Here is a 16,341-nt window from a genome sequence, read left to right on the forward strand (position 1 = left end):
AACTCTTTTATTATTCAGAGGAAAAACAGAAATAAAGTTAGAAACATCAACCAGTTTGTGGTAGATGCAGATAGCAGTATCTTTTCTCCCTTGTTTCTCTGGATGCCTTATTCCATTTCAGAACATAACAGTTCTTTTTTGATGGGTTTTAGACATATCAACATCTGACTAGTCATATGGCAATACACCTTCTCTCACATTACAACATACACATACCCATGTAACTTGGACTTAGATGAATTTTTATCCTTAAGGTTTTCCCTGTGTGTTCTACAACAACCTCCAGAGATTTATAGTATCAGAACAATGGCATTTCTCAGCCATTTTGTCTCTTCAATATTGACACAATATCTACCCATTTTGTTTCGGTTCAGATACTAGTTCTTTAACTTCCATTCTAAATTGCATAACCAACATGTGAACGCTTCTACTGTTTTACATTTTATATTTCTGTATTTTCAGCTCTTATAGTACGTCTCTGCCCTTTATTTTCCTTTCTTCCTGTAGAATACAGTGACACACTTCTGATAGGGCACTGCAGTTATCACCTTCCTCTCTAATCATAGCTCAGGGATAAAGGATACTGTATGAAACTGCATTAAATGATATAAAAGCTTATACTTAAGGGATGACAGGTTGAACTTTGTTTAAGGGAGAGGTCCAATTCTGAGTACGATACTTGCTATTAAACCAATAACACATGTTAAAAGGAAATAAAAATTGGAATGGTATTATTTCCATTATGTGTTCTCTTTTGCACAGAAAAACCCTTAACCCTTAACCCAACAGGATTATTAATCTCTGGCACAGCACTGACCTCAGTTCACGTATACCAAAGATGAATTGGAGTCATTGGCTAGAAACCTTAACCTTTGCCTTGAAATGAGACGGTCAAGCAATGTCACAAAATGCTTCCGTTTGAGACTGGGCTAGAAACAGCAGATCAGATCTTCACTTGATGCAAGCTGACAGCCTCAAAGGAGCAATCTTGGTTTACAATACTTGAGTTACAGCCCAGAGCCTCTGCAGTTGAGAGGAGGACTATAAGCAGAAAGAGATTGAAATTTATTAGAAATAAGGTCAATGGACTCTTCAAGGTCACTGTACTAAAAGAATGCTTTGGTGCCTTTGTGCATTTGTCTCAACAAAGCCTCTAAGACTTTTTACGCTCAGATATTTAGTCCCAGCTTAACTTATCCGGTCTTAAGATCACCCATTCTAGAGCTTGCCTGTTAGAAAATTGTGATCCAGCTGCTGTTACTAATTATCTCAAAATCAGTTCAGCTCACATCACTACTCTGTTCATCACTTTCATATTCTCTTCTGATGGAATATAGAAACTAACTCACAAAGCCATGAGTTTCTCTTTCAATGACAGAATTTGCTACTGTTCCTAGCCTTAAAGATCTTAGCTTTTTGACACCCTGCCCTTTCCAAAATGACAGAATCACAGGATGTGTTTGGGTTGGAAGGGATCTTAAAGATAATTTTGTTCCAACCCTCTTGTCATGGTCAGAGACACCCTCCACTAGACCAGTTTGCTCAAAGCTCCATTCAACTTGGTTTTGAACACTTCCAAATCAGTCTGGGACTGAACTGCTCCTATTGGTCTGCAGTACATTCAGAACAGATTCAGAGCTGGTTAAACAGGCATCAAGAATTCTTTGGGCAAGAGCAAGCTCTTCACTGTGTGCTTTCCGGTACTCAGTGCAAAGGAATCACCTCACTAGCACCTGCCTTTCCCAATGCCCTCTCCTGGCACCCTTGGAAATTTCACTGTTGGCCCCCTCAGGCAGCTACCACTGGCCAGCACCTGTTTCTACTCTCTACTGCTCATCAGCCTAGTATATAAACACTTGACTATGGCAGTTGCATGGTTACCATAACTGCACTTCATATAAAAAGCAAATGCCTTCATAATTACATGATCCTTACACTCCACTCTCACATGTGACATATGCGACTACTTGATGAAAAATATAGGTGCAAGAAATGCCACAGCAATCCCAAGGTTAAGAAAACCAGTGGAGAGGACTGGTTATATTCCCATTCTCTTGGACAAATCTGGTCTATACCAAGTCTGACTGCTTGGAATGCTTATATGTTAAATATACATTTCCCCCACTCCCCAATTTTCTCAGCTAGATACTCAGCGAAAGAAGGTAATGGTCCAACCTCCTGAGCAGAGCCACAGAAGATTTTGATACCCAGGAAAAGAACATTGAATTTCAGTGACATTTTTCAGATATATTGACTTCCAGAGATCTATCAGCAGGCACTGCAAATCAGATACATGTATAAAGTTGTTGATATACAGTTGGCTTTTATTTTTATGGCACAAGTTTACATGGCTTAAAGGACACATATTCTGAAGAAATACGTTCCTTTCACAAATTAGTCTTTAACATTACATGAGATATTCTAGTCAGAGCTGCACTTTCTATAGAACAATGTATCAGACTAGGTTAATAATTTAGCCATGATTAAAAATATTAACAAGGTATCCCTTTTATTTTTCCTTTTAATATGGTGAACAGAAAATCAGTCTCCAAGGAAAAAAAAAAAACTACACAAAATGGAAATACATTCATTTACAATGAAACTCTGTTGTTACACCTCTCAAGTGCTTTGTAAGTATAGAAAAGCCTCCAAGTTCTCATATACTATAAGCAAAAAGATGTAATTCATGTTTTCATGAAGTAACATATACTGTATAATTTCATGACCTCTGAAAGACAGATCTGATCATATGAATTTCATATAATATGAATATTACATACCATCAAGATTTTTGGAACTGTTCTCCTCAGGTAGCAGTTCAATAGGTTTTTGGTTTTTTTTTTTTTAGAGTCTCATCCTGAATACTCTGAGTTTGTTTCTATCTACTTTTCAAATTCTTGGTTCTCAAAAACATAGAGGGACAATTTCTTCCTGCCTAGAAGACCAATAATCTGAATATCTGGGTTTTCTATGTATTAGCACCTAAAAAAGGGGATAATTCAAAATTTACCTGTCAATAAATTATCACATCCCAGGTTTTGAGGTTCTGTCTAATGTGTTGTGGTGGGTTTTTTTTTTTTTTTTTTCTCTTCTTTCTTCCTTGCTTTTTTAATTCTTCCCATTACGTTTTAATGCCCTGGGATCCTGGTTACTTAATCAGCAGCTTGAGAGGCATATGTTACAGCTCACTGGCAGAACCAATTAAAAAACGACAGTAAAACCAACAAAAAAAGCAAATGAATATAATTCCAAATCATTCAGTGCAGCATACATTATACATATCTTCATATTCCAGTTTAATTTCTAGCAACAATGTAACTATGGAAAAACATTGTCCAATTCACAACCACCTTCAGAAAATGTCTATTACTGAATTCCAGTCCATAGTGCCTTCTGTACAAATACTCTCATGGACTGTAAAAATCATATTCATAGCACAAACAAGTAAAATGTGCTTCTTAATCAAAGTACGTAGAATCTACTTACATTAATGGCCAATATTACCTTTTTATTACACTATGTCATAAAAGTACAAATTGATACAAAGTAAACTAATTTTGCAAATATGCTATTTTATTCAGACTCAACAGTCTATAATGTGTTATAAAAATCAACCTTTCATTGCACATTTCCACATAATATGATATTTATTGGTTTCCAGGAATCACTGCACCAAGTTTGTATTACTGCATGGTCAAAAAGCTGAGTTACTTAATATTCTGAATTGACTAGCCATCAATTCTGGCAACTTGATTTTACTACATAAAAATTTAGATGTACATGGAATGAACGAGTCATCATTCAGGCATCTCACATTCTGTGTCAAAGCCTGACAAAGATAACACAACTTGACAGCTCTTCTGCATATAAAAGGCAGAAATACTTGCATATTACATCTGATTAGGTAAACTGTAAGGTGTTACATGACATAAAAATAGTAGTTCATATGGAGACTAACGTGATTGCTGATAACAGCACTTGAGCACTAATCCTCAAAGGTACAATGAGGACACACAACACATTACCACGCAGTTAGGCATGAATGCAATGCTAAAATCTGGCCTTATGCAGAATAATATTATTTTCCAGATCTGCACTAAAATCCCCAGAAGTATCTATTCCAAGTATTTTAACTTGTGCTTTTTCTCACCGTATGCAAATGGTTAAGATACTTGAATGTGAAGTGTTCCCTGAATCCATTGTACTTCCTCTGGATATGGAATCACATTTAATTTCCATTTGTCTCAGAATACCAAATCATAATATATGTGATAAGAGCATGTTACGTATTAACTTGCATAAACTACAAGTAGAAACCAAAGACAATTTGTATTCACCTTAAGCGAATATTAAGCATCTCCGGATTTCTCCTCTAGTGGACTCACAGACTACAAGATATTTCAGCTGTTGAGCACTGCGAATGAGACCGCATGAAAAAATCCAGTGTCCAGTGTGTTTTCAGAATCCTCAGTATACAGTCTAAGAACACCAAAAGTTTGGGAAGCACTTACAAAGTACTGTATTTAACTTTTTAAGGATAGGAGGAAACAGCAGTTTCTGCAGCAAGCTAACACATCAGTCAGAACTATCCATCTCACCTTCGTGTCATTCATACCAGAATTATGACTGTGCTACATAAAAGTTGAGCAGGACTACAGGAGATGCTAATTAAAACCTGTGGAAACACACTGACAGCTCAGACACCCCCTTAACTTGTTGCCTGTAGTATGAGCTTGTGCCAGGTGCTAAGAGCACTTGGTATTACATTGTTTTATCACCAGTATGCTAAGGAGAGAACAGCTTCAAAGGGTGGAAAATGAGCAAGTCTCTGCAGTATTATTAAAAAAAAAAAATCATTCTCTTAAATTAGTGCCTCCGAGCAGCGTAATTGCATACTACACCACTGCATAGCAAAGGCAGCCACTCAAACATATAATGGCATATACATTAACTGGTCAGTAAAGGAGCTTCTTCCAAAGACCATGCTTTGTAATACCACTTTTAATCCTATCAAATAGTCCAGGAATGATCAGACAAGATGTTACATTGTCATAACAGATGATAAGCTTTCCATAAACACTTAAGATAGCACACATTTAAAAGAAAAATAAAGAGCAAGACTTTCAAAGGCTGTTGGAAAACCCTAAACTTTTTTAACCAAATGGAGCAGGCAGATGAGTAAGCCTATACTACATTTTCACAGCAAAAGAAGTTGTTCCACACCTATATTCTGATTCTTAAATTAAGCCCTTGCATTACTTCCAATATGTGAAGCTCATAAGAGAATGTGTGCATTAATGTGTGCAACATTTATAATAACTATTAAATTAATACTAGATTATAATACATCACTTGTACATACACATTTATATGCTACCCTGTGGGTTTACTTAACACTGACCAAGAGATTCCTGTCCACTTTTTTGAAAAATATACTCTTGTTTATAATAATCTATGTTGAGAGATTAAAGAGACTAAACACAAATAAACAATATTCGGTTAACAAATGTTTTGGGAAATTCCATAAACAGTGGCCAAATTCTGCTGACCTCACTCATGTGGAATAGTACCCTGATGAGCAGTCATGGTAAAGTCAACCCTTCTAAAAAAAGCAGACCAAGTCAGTAAGCTTGAGGGGAAACATAATCTTTCAGTAAATCTAAACCTGCGGGAGTACATATTCTCCAGTTATGATGTGTATGAGCAATTACAGAAATAACCAGCCGCAATGGGATTAAAATTAGGGAAAAAAAAAAAAAAAGGCTTGATAGCACCATAGTTTTAATAAACATAGAGTCTAATTTAGATATGCCTCAATTCATTATTCTTACGCACTTCCTAGGATCAAGCCTGCACGTTTAAGTACAGGATTGTGCATATGGTTTTTGCCCTTATCATCCGTAATCATTTAAACCACTGCAATACAGTATGTTTACACAAGCAACATTTGCATGTAGCCATCATGTAATGAAAGGTATTGGATGGTGTGCACAAGGCCATAAAAAACTACATGCTTATATACTGCTTATATTATTTTGTACGCAGGTAGTAGCAACTCCAATAAAGTTTGTCTATCATTTCTTACTCATCCAACTTAGAAAAATTTATTTCAAAACTGTTCAAATTATCACCAACCTACACTGATATTTTTGAGGGAATTTTTTGGTCCACACATTAGTGAGAAAGATAGGAAAAAATACGTTGCAGGCCTCAAGAAAATCTGCTTCCATTCAATCACAGAATCATAGAATCATAGAATAGTTAGGGTTGGAAAGGACCTTAAGATCATCTCGTTCCAACCCCCCTGCCAGGGGCAGGGACACCTCACACTAAACCATCCCACACAAGGCTTCATCCAACCTGGCCTTGAACACTGCCGGGGACGGAGCATTCACAACTTCCCTGGGCAACCCATTCAAGTGCCTCATCACCCTAACAGGAAATAATTTCTTCCTTGTATCCAATCTAAACTTCCCCTGTTTAAGTTTTAACTCATCACCCCTTGTCCTGCACTACAGTCCCTAATGAATAGTCCATCCCCAGCATCCCTATAGGCCCCCTTCAGTTACTGGAAGGCTGCTATGAGGTCTCCATGCAGCCTTCTCTTCTCCAGGCTGAACAGCCCCAACTTTCTCAAATTATAATTGTAAAACTGCTGTCTGCACATACTCAGAAGACACTACTTTAAATTTAACAGTTAAAGCCTCCTTGGTTTTTATGCATTTGGATCTGAGCAGGACTTTTGTGTCACTTTCAGCTCTTTATTATGGTCAGCTGTAATAGGAATATGAATCTAAATTTATGAGAGGTCAGTTAAGAAACAGATGGGGAACAAAAAACATGACTGAGATTAGAGGAAGAAAAGAGGGGGAATTAAAGGGGAAATTAAGAAGTGGTAGTTGGCAAGTTAGTGTGATGATTAAGTACTGATAAGAAACCAGAATGAAGACAGAAAACTAGTAGGAATGACCACGAGAAAGGTGATGAGAAATGGGGAAAGTCATCATATCACACGAAATTGTGAGAGAAGTTGCATGCAGGGGGTAGCAGAAGATGGTGGCAAAGTGAGAAAAGACACTCTGATGGTTAAAGCTACCAAAACTATGTGGGGTGATAAAATCCTATCCCTGCATTGGAAGGCAGGGATAAAATATTTTTTACCATTAATATAATCTTTGGAAGACAGTAATTAATTGTGTATTTTTGAGACATTTACTTCCCATACTGGAGTCCCAAGTTTTCTAGACTCAGAGCTCCAACAGAAGACACCTGACTATGTTTTGAACATTTTAGTACTGTATAAGACTAACTGTTTACAAAATTCAGGTCCCAGGCATCTTAAGATGAGATTTGTTTCCCATCACTCACCTTTCCATGACTGGCAGAATACTGCTGAAATGTTATAGAGGAGTAAAGGGAAAGAGCATATTTCACACTATTCTTGTTTCCTGATAGCAACCATAATCTACGTCAAATGTATGCATTTCGGAGTAACCCAGATAACAGCTTCTAACACAAGGCTTTTGAGGAATCCCTTAACTGCTCCCTTGAAGATATAGGCCCAGACATAACTATGTTTATAATCTATAGTAGATTTCAAAACCAAAATGATCCATAAAATTATCTTGCCTGACTTTCTGCATAACACAAGCCATAGAATTGCATTGATCTCTCGAAGTTTGGTTAAAATAATACATAGCTACATGTATGCTAATGGACATTTTTCTTCCCCACAATTTCTAATCCATCTTTTATTCTTGATCACTCTTTCAATGCATTATAGAAATCCTGTTACTGGGAACAAGGGGCCATATTAAAAGACCTCAAAAGATAAAGGCATTAGTATCTACAATTTAAAAATAAAACCTATGACTTTCAGGACAAATCTTATGCGAAATTTCCAACAATACTAACTGTGAAATCCTGGAGACCTTGGCCAAGAGTTTTCATTGAATTAAGCAATGGTTATCCTTTGAATGTTTGCAATTAGATCAATTACAATAATTTAACAACTAAGAAATACTGGAAGATATTTGGAAAAACCCAGGACACTACCGAAGAAGGAAATAACTTTTCCTCTGTGGGGATGACAAAGCACTGGCACAGGTTGCCCAGAGAGAGGCTGTGGAATCTCCATCCTTGAAAGATAATCAAAAGTAATCTGAACATAGTCTCTCCTGGGCAACTGTGTGACCGTAACAGGACAAGGTGACCGTGCTTGAGCAGAGAGGTTGGACTGGATGACCTCCAGAGTTCACTTCTGTGATACCCAAGAGATCTAACTGTTCCCTGCCTACTGCTGAAGGAAGTGAGGTCAGCTCCAATGACTTCCTTTAAACCTGCAGACTGAAATACTTCCCTGAAAGTTAAGTGAAGCAGTGTAAAGTGTTTGCTGTTTTTTTCATGTAGTTATTATTGATGTCTATGTTTACTTAGCCGAATCATATCACAGCAAGCAAATTAGTGTTTGTACATTTTGAAGATATAAAGCAGTGCATATTTGTGTGTTTGTGTATTTGCCAGATACCATTTTTCTTGGATGATAGAAGCAATTCACTGCCTTTTTTAAGGTCAGTACTCAAAACCCAGCTCCCATGTACTTATTATTCATCCGAGTTGATTGTACTTTAGCTTCTTTATGGACTCTTTAAAATATGCACTAATAAAATCTCATTAGCTCTTTATTATCAACTGTCTAAGCATACAAATATTGCAAACTGCAGGGATTTTCTGGTCACCGTGAGCATGACTCTAGATTACTTCACAATCGATGCATTCGTTACTCTGTCTCTGGCAGTTGATGTTTTGAAAAGGTAACAAACATACTTCTGCCTTTAAGGACACCATTTATTTCAGTGTAATAGAGGAATGAATTCAATCTGGGTAAGCTACTACAATTTACTAACCTCTTCCTTCAGCCGATGTACCACAGCTGGCTGGAGAACAGTTCTGTTAGAAACACACCAGGCACTTAGGACCTTAACTTACTATACATTCTTTGAGTCCAATAGGTAAGATTTAAAAATAAATGGAAGGACATGGCTCAGAAGTGCCTTTTCTGAAGCTATAATGGTACAAATATGATCACTGAATATTCACTTATATTTAAGATCTGAACATTTCAAATAAAAGGCTAGAGATCTAGAAGTGTGAGATGGCACTGAAATCAACGGATTTAAGTCCCTCAACAACTTATCTGATTCATCTCACCAACAAGAATACACGATTATGTCTAGAATAGACAGGCATTTATAGTGCTGTGCTTTTTGTGGTGAAGTACTTTTAAGTCTGCTATTTTAAAAGTGGTTCTAGAAGGACACTAGTGAGGAAACGGAAGAAAAAAAAAGGCTTTAGTGAGGAATGACGTGGTTAAGAAATCAATACATGGGGGATACTCTTCCTAGCAGATTTCACAGATTTTGCGTGAGTACGCTGTTGTTACATCAGAGGTGATTTTGGTGGAACATACATACAAGACAGAGGAAGCAGTTATTAAATTAACCTGGCAGAGTTAAAGGAAATGTTGATTTCTGTTTTTGGCCTCTTAATGGCATCTGACTGTATCATTTAAGACCACAGATGTTGGAGATGTTGGCTTTATAGCAAGTCAGCACTCTAAAGAAAATATGTTACTAAACAAACTGTTAGAAAAGTGGCCCATATTAGAAAACACAAGTCAAATATAGTGTGCACAGTACATCCCCCAATACTATCTCAAATTAAACATATATCTCCAATGTGGCTATTCCACCCATTTAAATATTCCAATACTAAAAACTAATGGTATCAGGGGGATGGAAAACATAGTAGCAGAAAAAAAGGTAAAATTCTCTCTGCAGTAAACAGAATTTGTATCAGCATTAACAAAAGAATAATCATATAAACTTGCTTATCAGCTGCCAAGCAAAGATAGGAGATAATCATGTCTAAGCTCATGCAGGTACGCTGACTGATGTTGAATGTATTCCCACCTCAATTGTAGCCATTCAACTGGACAGTCCAGCCTCTGGTCAGACCTGGGACACTTTTGCCCATGTTATGATAATAACTTGCAAGAAATATAGCAATATCATAGCTAGATGTATCTAGTCATGGGTCATTGCTAATAGAGACCCATTTGCCAAGGATTCCTGGAAACAGAAACACAGATCTGTAAACAACTTTCGTTTCTTGCTATGTCAACATGCACTTTACAGTCTTACACCAAATTGAAATTTTCTGGAAAGCCATTTTATTTTTTACATTAATACAGATACTTTTTCTATTTTTATTGCAACTTGAAATGTTTCTGTAATGTTTCCATGGCAAACTGAGCAACAATACATTTAATGTTTCCATCAAATAAATTATATTTCAATTCTAAGTACCTATATAAAATAAATTTTTTAAGCACTAAACCCAGAATCATCTGAGACTGTAAAACTCTAAACCCAATAGGGCTTAACATTTTCAACTGTTTATATTATTTAGACCTGCAATTCTCAATTGTGTCTATTATCTCCTTACAGGTGAGGACACTGAACCTCCTGATCCTTTCCTTCAGAGATTACTTCAGGCCAAGAAGGTAATGGTGTGATTACAGACTTTGTACAGGGCTTCCACCAATGCAAAACAGATTTGAGTTTTAGCTCTGCAATACGCTTCATCTGATTGTGCCTTCAGAGGTGAATTCCTGTTTCTACAGTAGGGAATGGATATATGATTTCCCTGTGCTTTTTTGACAACAGTCCAGATCCTATATGCCCGGCACTACTTACAGAATGATCCAGCCTGGAATAGTGGGTGGTGTGGCCAAGTGGTGGAATACCAAAAATGTTCCCAGAAGTTTGAGGTCTTGTTTTCATTTACCGCTCTCTGGTAATGTAGGGAGACCTTGAAGTAGGCTTTTTTCAGTAATGTATAAGCTTATAAGGCCTGTAGCTTTGTAAGACTAGGTAGTTCTTTTATTTAACATAAAGATACAAAGTATTTTTGTAATTACTGATTCAAACCTTTCAATAATTTGAAATTATAAACAAAATTCTCTTGAAGAATTACTAGGGAAAACAACTCTTTTTCATATAGAAATCAGATAATGAAAGTTTATCTGTACTCTCAGAATTGAGGTATTTATTGTTCCACAGGAGTAAAGATGTTGGATTACACTGTTAAGGGTGTTCTGTACATTTCCTGACTAACCCCAGCACTGGATACCCAAGCAAATGCCACAGACTTCAACTACTTACTCTGAAAGGAGTAAGGAAGAAGATGAGTGTGTTAAGGAAGTTAAGAAACACAAGTAGGCATAGAAATCTCACCTGGGTATACATCTGGGGTGTCGCAGAACCACATCTTCAGCATATTGCAGGATGTGCTCAGTACTTTGCAAGATTGAGCTGTTATTCATAAAAATAGGTTTTACATATAAAAATACAGCAGATGACCTTCAAAAATTGTATCTTAAGTGTTATTTCTCCTCACTGTTTTATACATTCAGAAACAGACATTTGAGATATACCATGAACAGTACAAAAGACTGTTTTTTATTTATAAAAACACACACTGTGGTACCTTTAAGCGCCAACTGAAAGAAAAGCTGAGAAAGGTTTCATCCTCAGAGAAATTCTGGTCCAAGCTGAACTTTTGTTTAGCAAGCTGTAAACAATTGTCTTAGAATGCAGAGAATTCTCTCATTTCTTTCCAGCTAAGGTAGTCTCAAACACATCAAGTCCTGCTTTGAAGTAAACCTGAGCTGAATTGATGCTGTTCAGCACCTCTGACAAAGCTGCTTGAATGGTCTCATTTGACTGATGCAGTTTGCAGTGCTCCAGTGCCTCTAGCAGTACTGAAAACTGGCTTGTCCTTTCATCTAGTCTGTAAAGAATATTTCTAAAAGAGAACAATGGAGAATGGTAAACCTTTTACTCAAAACAATTCATCAGAAACCATCAAAAAAACCTGCAAGTATCAGCCACACTTCACAGACACGTATTAAGCACAGTAAAGCTGACCCCACAGCAAACTGAAAGACAATTGCATATTTATTACAGCCTTGTAAACATTGATCTAGATGTATGTACATTGAAACATTCACTAAATCTGTCAAAAGAAATCTCACCATCTCACATTTCTCTTTGAGCATTCCACATTTTATTCAAAATCATGAGCCCAGACCTACCATACCCCTCATGAAGTATTTCATGTTTCAGCTGGATTCCACTTACTCCCCCCTAAAACAGGTTTGGTTATTCCTGTGGACCCCAGCCACAGATTTCTTCCCCTCCTCCCGCTCCACTCCCCCCCAGTCTGCTCCTGTTATTTATTTCACACTTCAGAGGTGAAATACTAGCTGTAGTCAAGTCAGTGGTAAAACTCTCACTGCTTTCAGCAGAGACTTTTTTTCCATCAATAATCCTTGGTGGCATTAGAACAAGAGCAACCCATCTTTAATGTTGAATACTTGAGGAAAGAAATAAATGGAATGTACAGTTAAATCCCTACAAAATGAAATCTATGTCTTCCTATAATATCTGCAAGACTTTGTAATGGCTCGTAAAAAAATCACATGCAAAGGTAACATCTGAGCCCTTGGAAATGTTATCTGTATGAGGTGTTGCAGGTTCAAAATTCAAAGCTAGTCAGTGATTTCAATGAGATTCTTTGAAGCAGGCTCTAAAACCAGATGCAAACATTATCCTAATTAGAAGAGCATGTAACTACCATAAATCTCCACCCATGAACTCCTTTGACTGTAAACAGAAGTGAGAAATTTGAAACAGGAAAGCTACATATGATTTGGTGCAGGACCTCATCCTTAAATACAAGGCAGGTGTTCAGGGCAGGGGAGAAGTTATTTCACAGAACGAAACCAGCAAGACAGCAGAACAACTTGTATACTCTGTTAGTAATCTAATTGCACGACAGAACAGGCCCAATGGCAACTCCAAATTAGTAATAAGACTGCCAAGTAAGTACCTACAAGACAGATTACTACAAAAGTGTACCTTATTATTATATGAATCATCTAATTGCCAGTCTACAAGGAGGAATGATAACAATACAGCCCAGCAAGTGACACCACAGAACACCTACAATCTTCTGTCATTTTTTCCAGTTTGAAAAAATGCTTCAAATGAGGGGAAATGTTTTTCAAAGATGAAATAACTCTTACAACATTTTTTCTGTTCTTATGTTATTATCTGCCTAAACTGGGTATACATCCAAAACCAGTGATGTGCAATAGGAATGGTAAGCTTTACAGACTGACAGCATCATATATAGCCATTTCAAGTGGTCTGCAATACAATACATAAGAGTTTTAAACAGAGGAGGAAAATAGAATCCAACACTGTAATAGGATAGCTTACATAGTTTAAACAGAGAATCATCACTGACTTTATCATTTGGACGGAAACAGGTTAGGAGCACTTGCAGAAAGAACTCAGTGGGGACAGAAACCTCCATCAAGAGGACAGTAATAAACAGATGTGGCAATAACTTCTTCAGCTCACACTGTACCAGTCAGAGGACAACTGCCTGCTTCCTCAGCTCTGAACTTCTACTATTCCTTGAGACTATAACAGAGTTTATGCTCAAAGGTGACTCATGTTATATCATGGACTGTCCCTAAAGCATCTCTGTGATACATTAAATGAAAACTGTGTGTTGAGAACCAGATAAATTTCTGGTTGGTTGTTTTTAAGGCCAGGCTGTGCTATGGGAAATACTGTAGTTTTCAAAGCAGAGGATTGATTTTCCTTCCTCTGAAATCAATTTAGGGACTCCTGCTGAGATCAGTGCAAGCAGAACCAGGCTTTTGAAGAACTCTCCTCTAGAGTTCCCATAGTTCACAGGGAGACAGAAGCCTGTTCACAACCCCTCAAAGTCCTTGAATAGCAGGGGCAATGCTAGAGATAATCACTTCCCCACTCTCAGGAGGCATGTGACAGTCCTATCTGTTTGCTGGTAGCTGGGAGAGTTTGACTAGGCTAGAATTCTGATAGAATTCTGAAGGGTCAGGATGAAAATGCTCCAAATGCCTACAAGATTGGCATCTTGATCTGTAATGGGATCCCTCTATTCCTGTATTCAGGGTAATGTCAACTAAGAAAAATGTCATAAGACAATAACCATCATCAGAGCAACGCTAACTTAGACTGCTAGAAAACAGACAAGAGAGCATGACCTGAAGACTGGGGGAGTTTGGGGATTACTGAGAAAAAGGTTTTGATGAATGGGAACAGATCTTCTCCTATTCCAACCTCCAAATGTGCTCCTAACAAGGACACAGGATAAAAAGATGGTTTACCTTGACATACAAGGAGGTTAATACAGTTTAACCCTACTGCTGTGATTTTGGAATCACAGGTGAATCCACAGTTAAACCACAGGCAGGTGATCCACAGTAAAGGACAAGTATTCCTAGCCCAGCACACCTGACTACAGTACAAATCAGTGTCTAATGAGAAAAGCTTCACTGTTTGATAAATGAAAGACAAGCATTCTGCTACCATAAATAAAAAAAAAAAAAATATTGTAACTTCTGCAATAGTAATATGAGTTTGGCATAGCTGATTGCATAGTATGACAGAACCTACTTTTTATTTTTATGGATGCAAATAATAAGAAACATTATATGGCACCTGTTTTTCCAGATTTTCTGTTAGGAGTTCTCATCAGGATCTTAAATTTTCCAATTACTTCTCTTTGCTTGGCAAGCCATGCCGCCCCTTTGTTGCGTAAAATGATTTATCTCTTTATGCATGTTCATAAGAATCAATTTATACAACTTCTTATCTCTGTCCAAGCTTCATCAGATGAAATGGTTAATCTAGTTTATGACTTTCAAATCTTTACAAGTCGGAGAAGGGTTTTCATTAAAGATTACGCATAGACTGAAAAATAAAACCCAGCTATTCCACTGGCACAAGATATCACTACGTGACCACAATATGCATAATGATACCAAGAGACTTTAATTTATACTGTGAAACTCAATTACTTAAACATTCCTTAATACAAATTGGTTTTGTAGCCTACACCTCTAGACCAACAACTACAGCCTCTGGCCTAACTGCTTTAGTATCTATCTTAATTTTTAACTATTTTGATAGTTTTGCACAGGTAGCCTGACCCACACAAACTGAAAAGAGATGCCTAAACCAAAAAGTGCAATACATTGATGACACTAATGAAATTACAACCCCCATCATTCATCTTGATGGGCTTGTTTCAATGGCACATCATAGTGACCTGAAAAGTGTAAAACTGAAGTAAGAACCTAATTAATAACTTCAGGCATTACCACTGAAAGATGTAAAATGGCTCCAAACAAAAAAAATCAGCCATAGCAAACTAAAGCAAAGAAATTATAAAAATGAATAGTAAAAGAACCTCTTCTGTAATTTTTAAGAGCCCTTTGCAGGCCTAGGAAAATAAGCATTACTTATCAAAATAATGCCAGAGAGTTAAATGATGTTTTAGATTATCACAAATAAGGATGTAACCTCACCCCCCAACCATACCAAAATTAATTTGACAAATTCTTGAATGACAGGTCACCCTAAAAATATATTCACTTCAACACAACTTCAAACTGTTTTGTTGCTTATAACAACTCAACAGTTCAAGATAAAACTAGATTATTACATTATTCTTGCCATGAAAAAGGATATTTTAGCTTACAAGAAAAGTTATGTACAACACAAGCTGAATTATTCAGGTACTTACAAACAGCCTCCTACTTAAGAGATTTTGAAAAGTAACTATTAAATCATTAGGACATGATGGCAAATATAGAATCCCACATGAAATGAGTGCAGCTTTTTTCTGTGGAATCACATTAGAATTGCTTACAGATAAATGCTATGGGCAGCCTCTGTCTTTTCCAGTTATAACTCAATATGCTGTGACCAGAGATACTTCAGCATCCTCACAAATTCAGTTTTATAAATTCTTCCAAGAATAAAAGCACATCAGAACAGGGATTCTCTGCATTTCTGTTTCTCTTGGTAATGTTAATTTTTGAATGTACTTCTCTTACATCTAGTAAGTTGTGGGGTTTTTTAAATTCATGTTTGCAAAACATAAAATATTATTAATTTGGTAAATAAACAAATCAATGCATCCTAGTAATGACACTTCATGTTGGGACTTCCAGTTCCACAGGGTGTTTATTTATTGTAGGACATAAAAATATTACAAATTCTTCTTTCCTGGAAACTGCATGAGCTGATTTATATTAGTTTATTTACACTAGTTTGTACCGCAGAAAATTTTATGGTGAAGGTACTGAAAGCCACCCTTCTTCCTCTGGGTCCCCTATCCTTCCGATCTCCAACAGCGCTTCTCATTTCCTCTTTT

At 36.9% G+C, this 16,341-nt stretch overlaps 1 protein-coding gene across 16 annotated transcripts in view; it reads right to left on the reverse strand.

Annotated features, from left to right (window-relative positions):
- NAALADL2 (N-acetylated alpha-linked acidic dipeptidase like 2) overlaps positions 1–16,341 on the reverse strand; it is a 672,041-nt gene that overhangs the window by 171,996 nt on the left and 483,704 nt on the right. For 14 of the 16 annotated variants that reach the window (XM_065674551.1, XM_065674552.1, XM_065674548.1 and 11 more), the window contains one exon: positions 10,309–11,868. The exons of the other annotated variants lie outside the window; for them this stretch is intronic. In XM_065674551.1, coding sequence (XP_065530623.1) covers positions 11,670–11,868 — 199 coding nt within the window. In that variant the 3' untranslated portion in view covers positions 10,309–11,669. Of the gene's footprint in view, positions 1–10,308; positions 11,869–16,341 lie in introns of those variants that run through there. 16 annotated transcript variants of the gene reach the window in all.

The sequence above is a fragment of the Lathamus discolor genome, chromosome 3 (genome assembly GCF_037157495.1).
Source record: "Lathamus discolor isolate bLatDis1 chromosome 3, bLatDis1.hap1, whole genome shotgun sequence".
Classification (NCBI taxonomy): domain Eukaryota; kingdom Metazoa; phylum Chordata; class Aves; order Psittaciformes; family Psittacidae; genus Lathamus; species Lathamus discolor.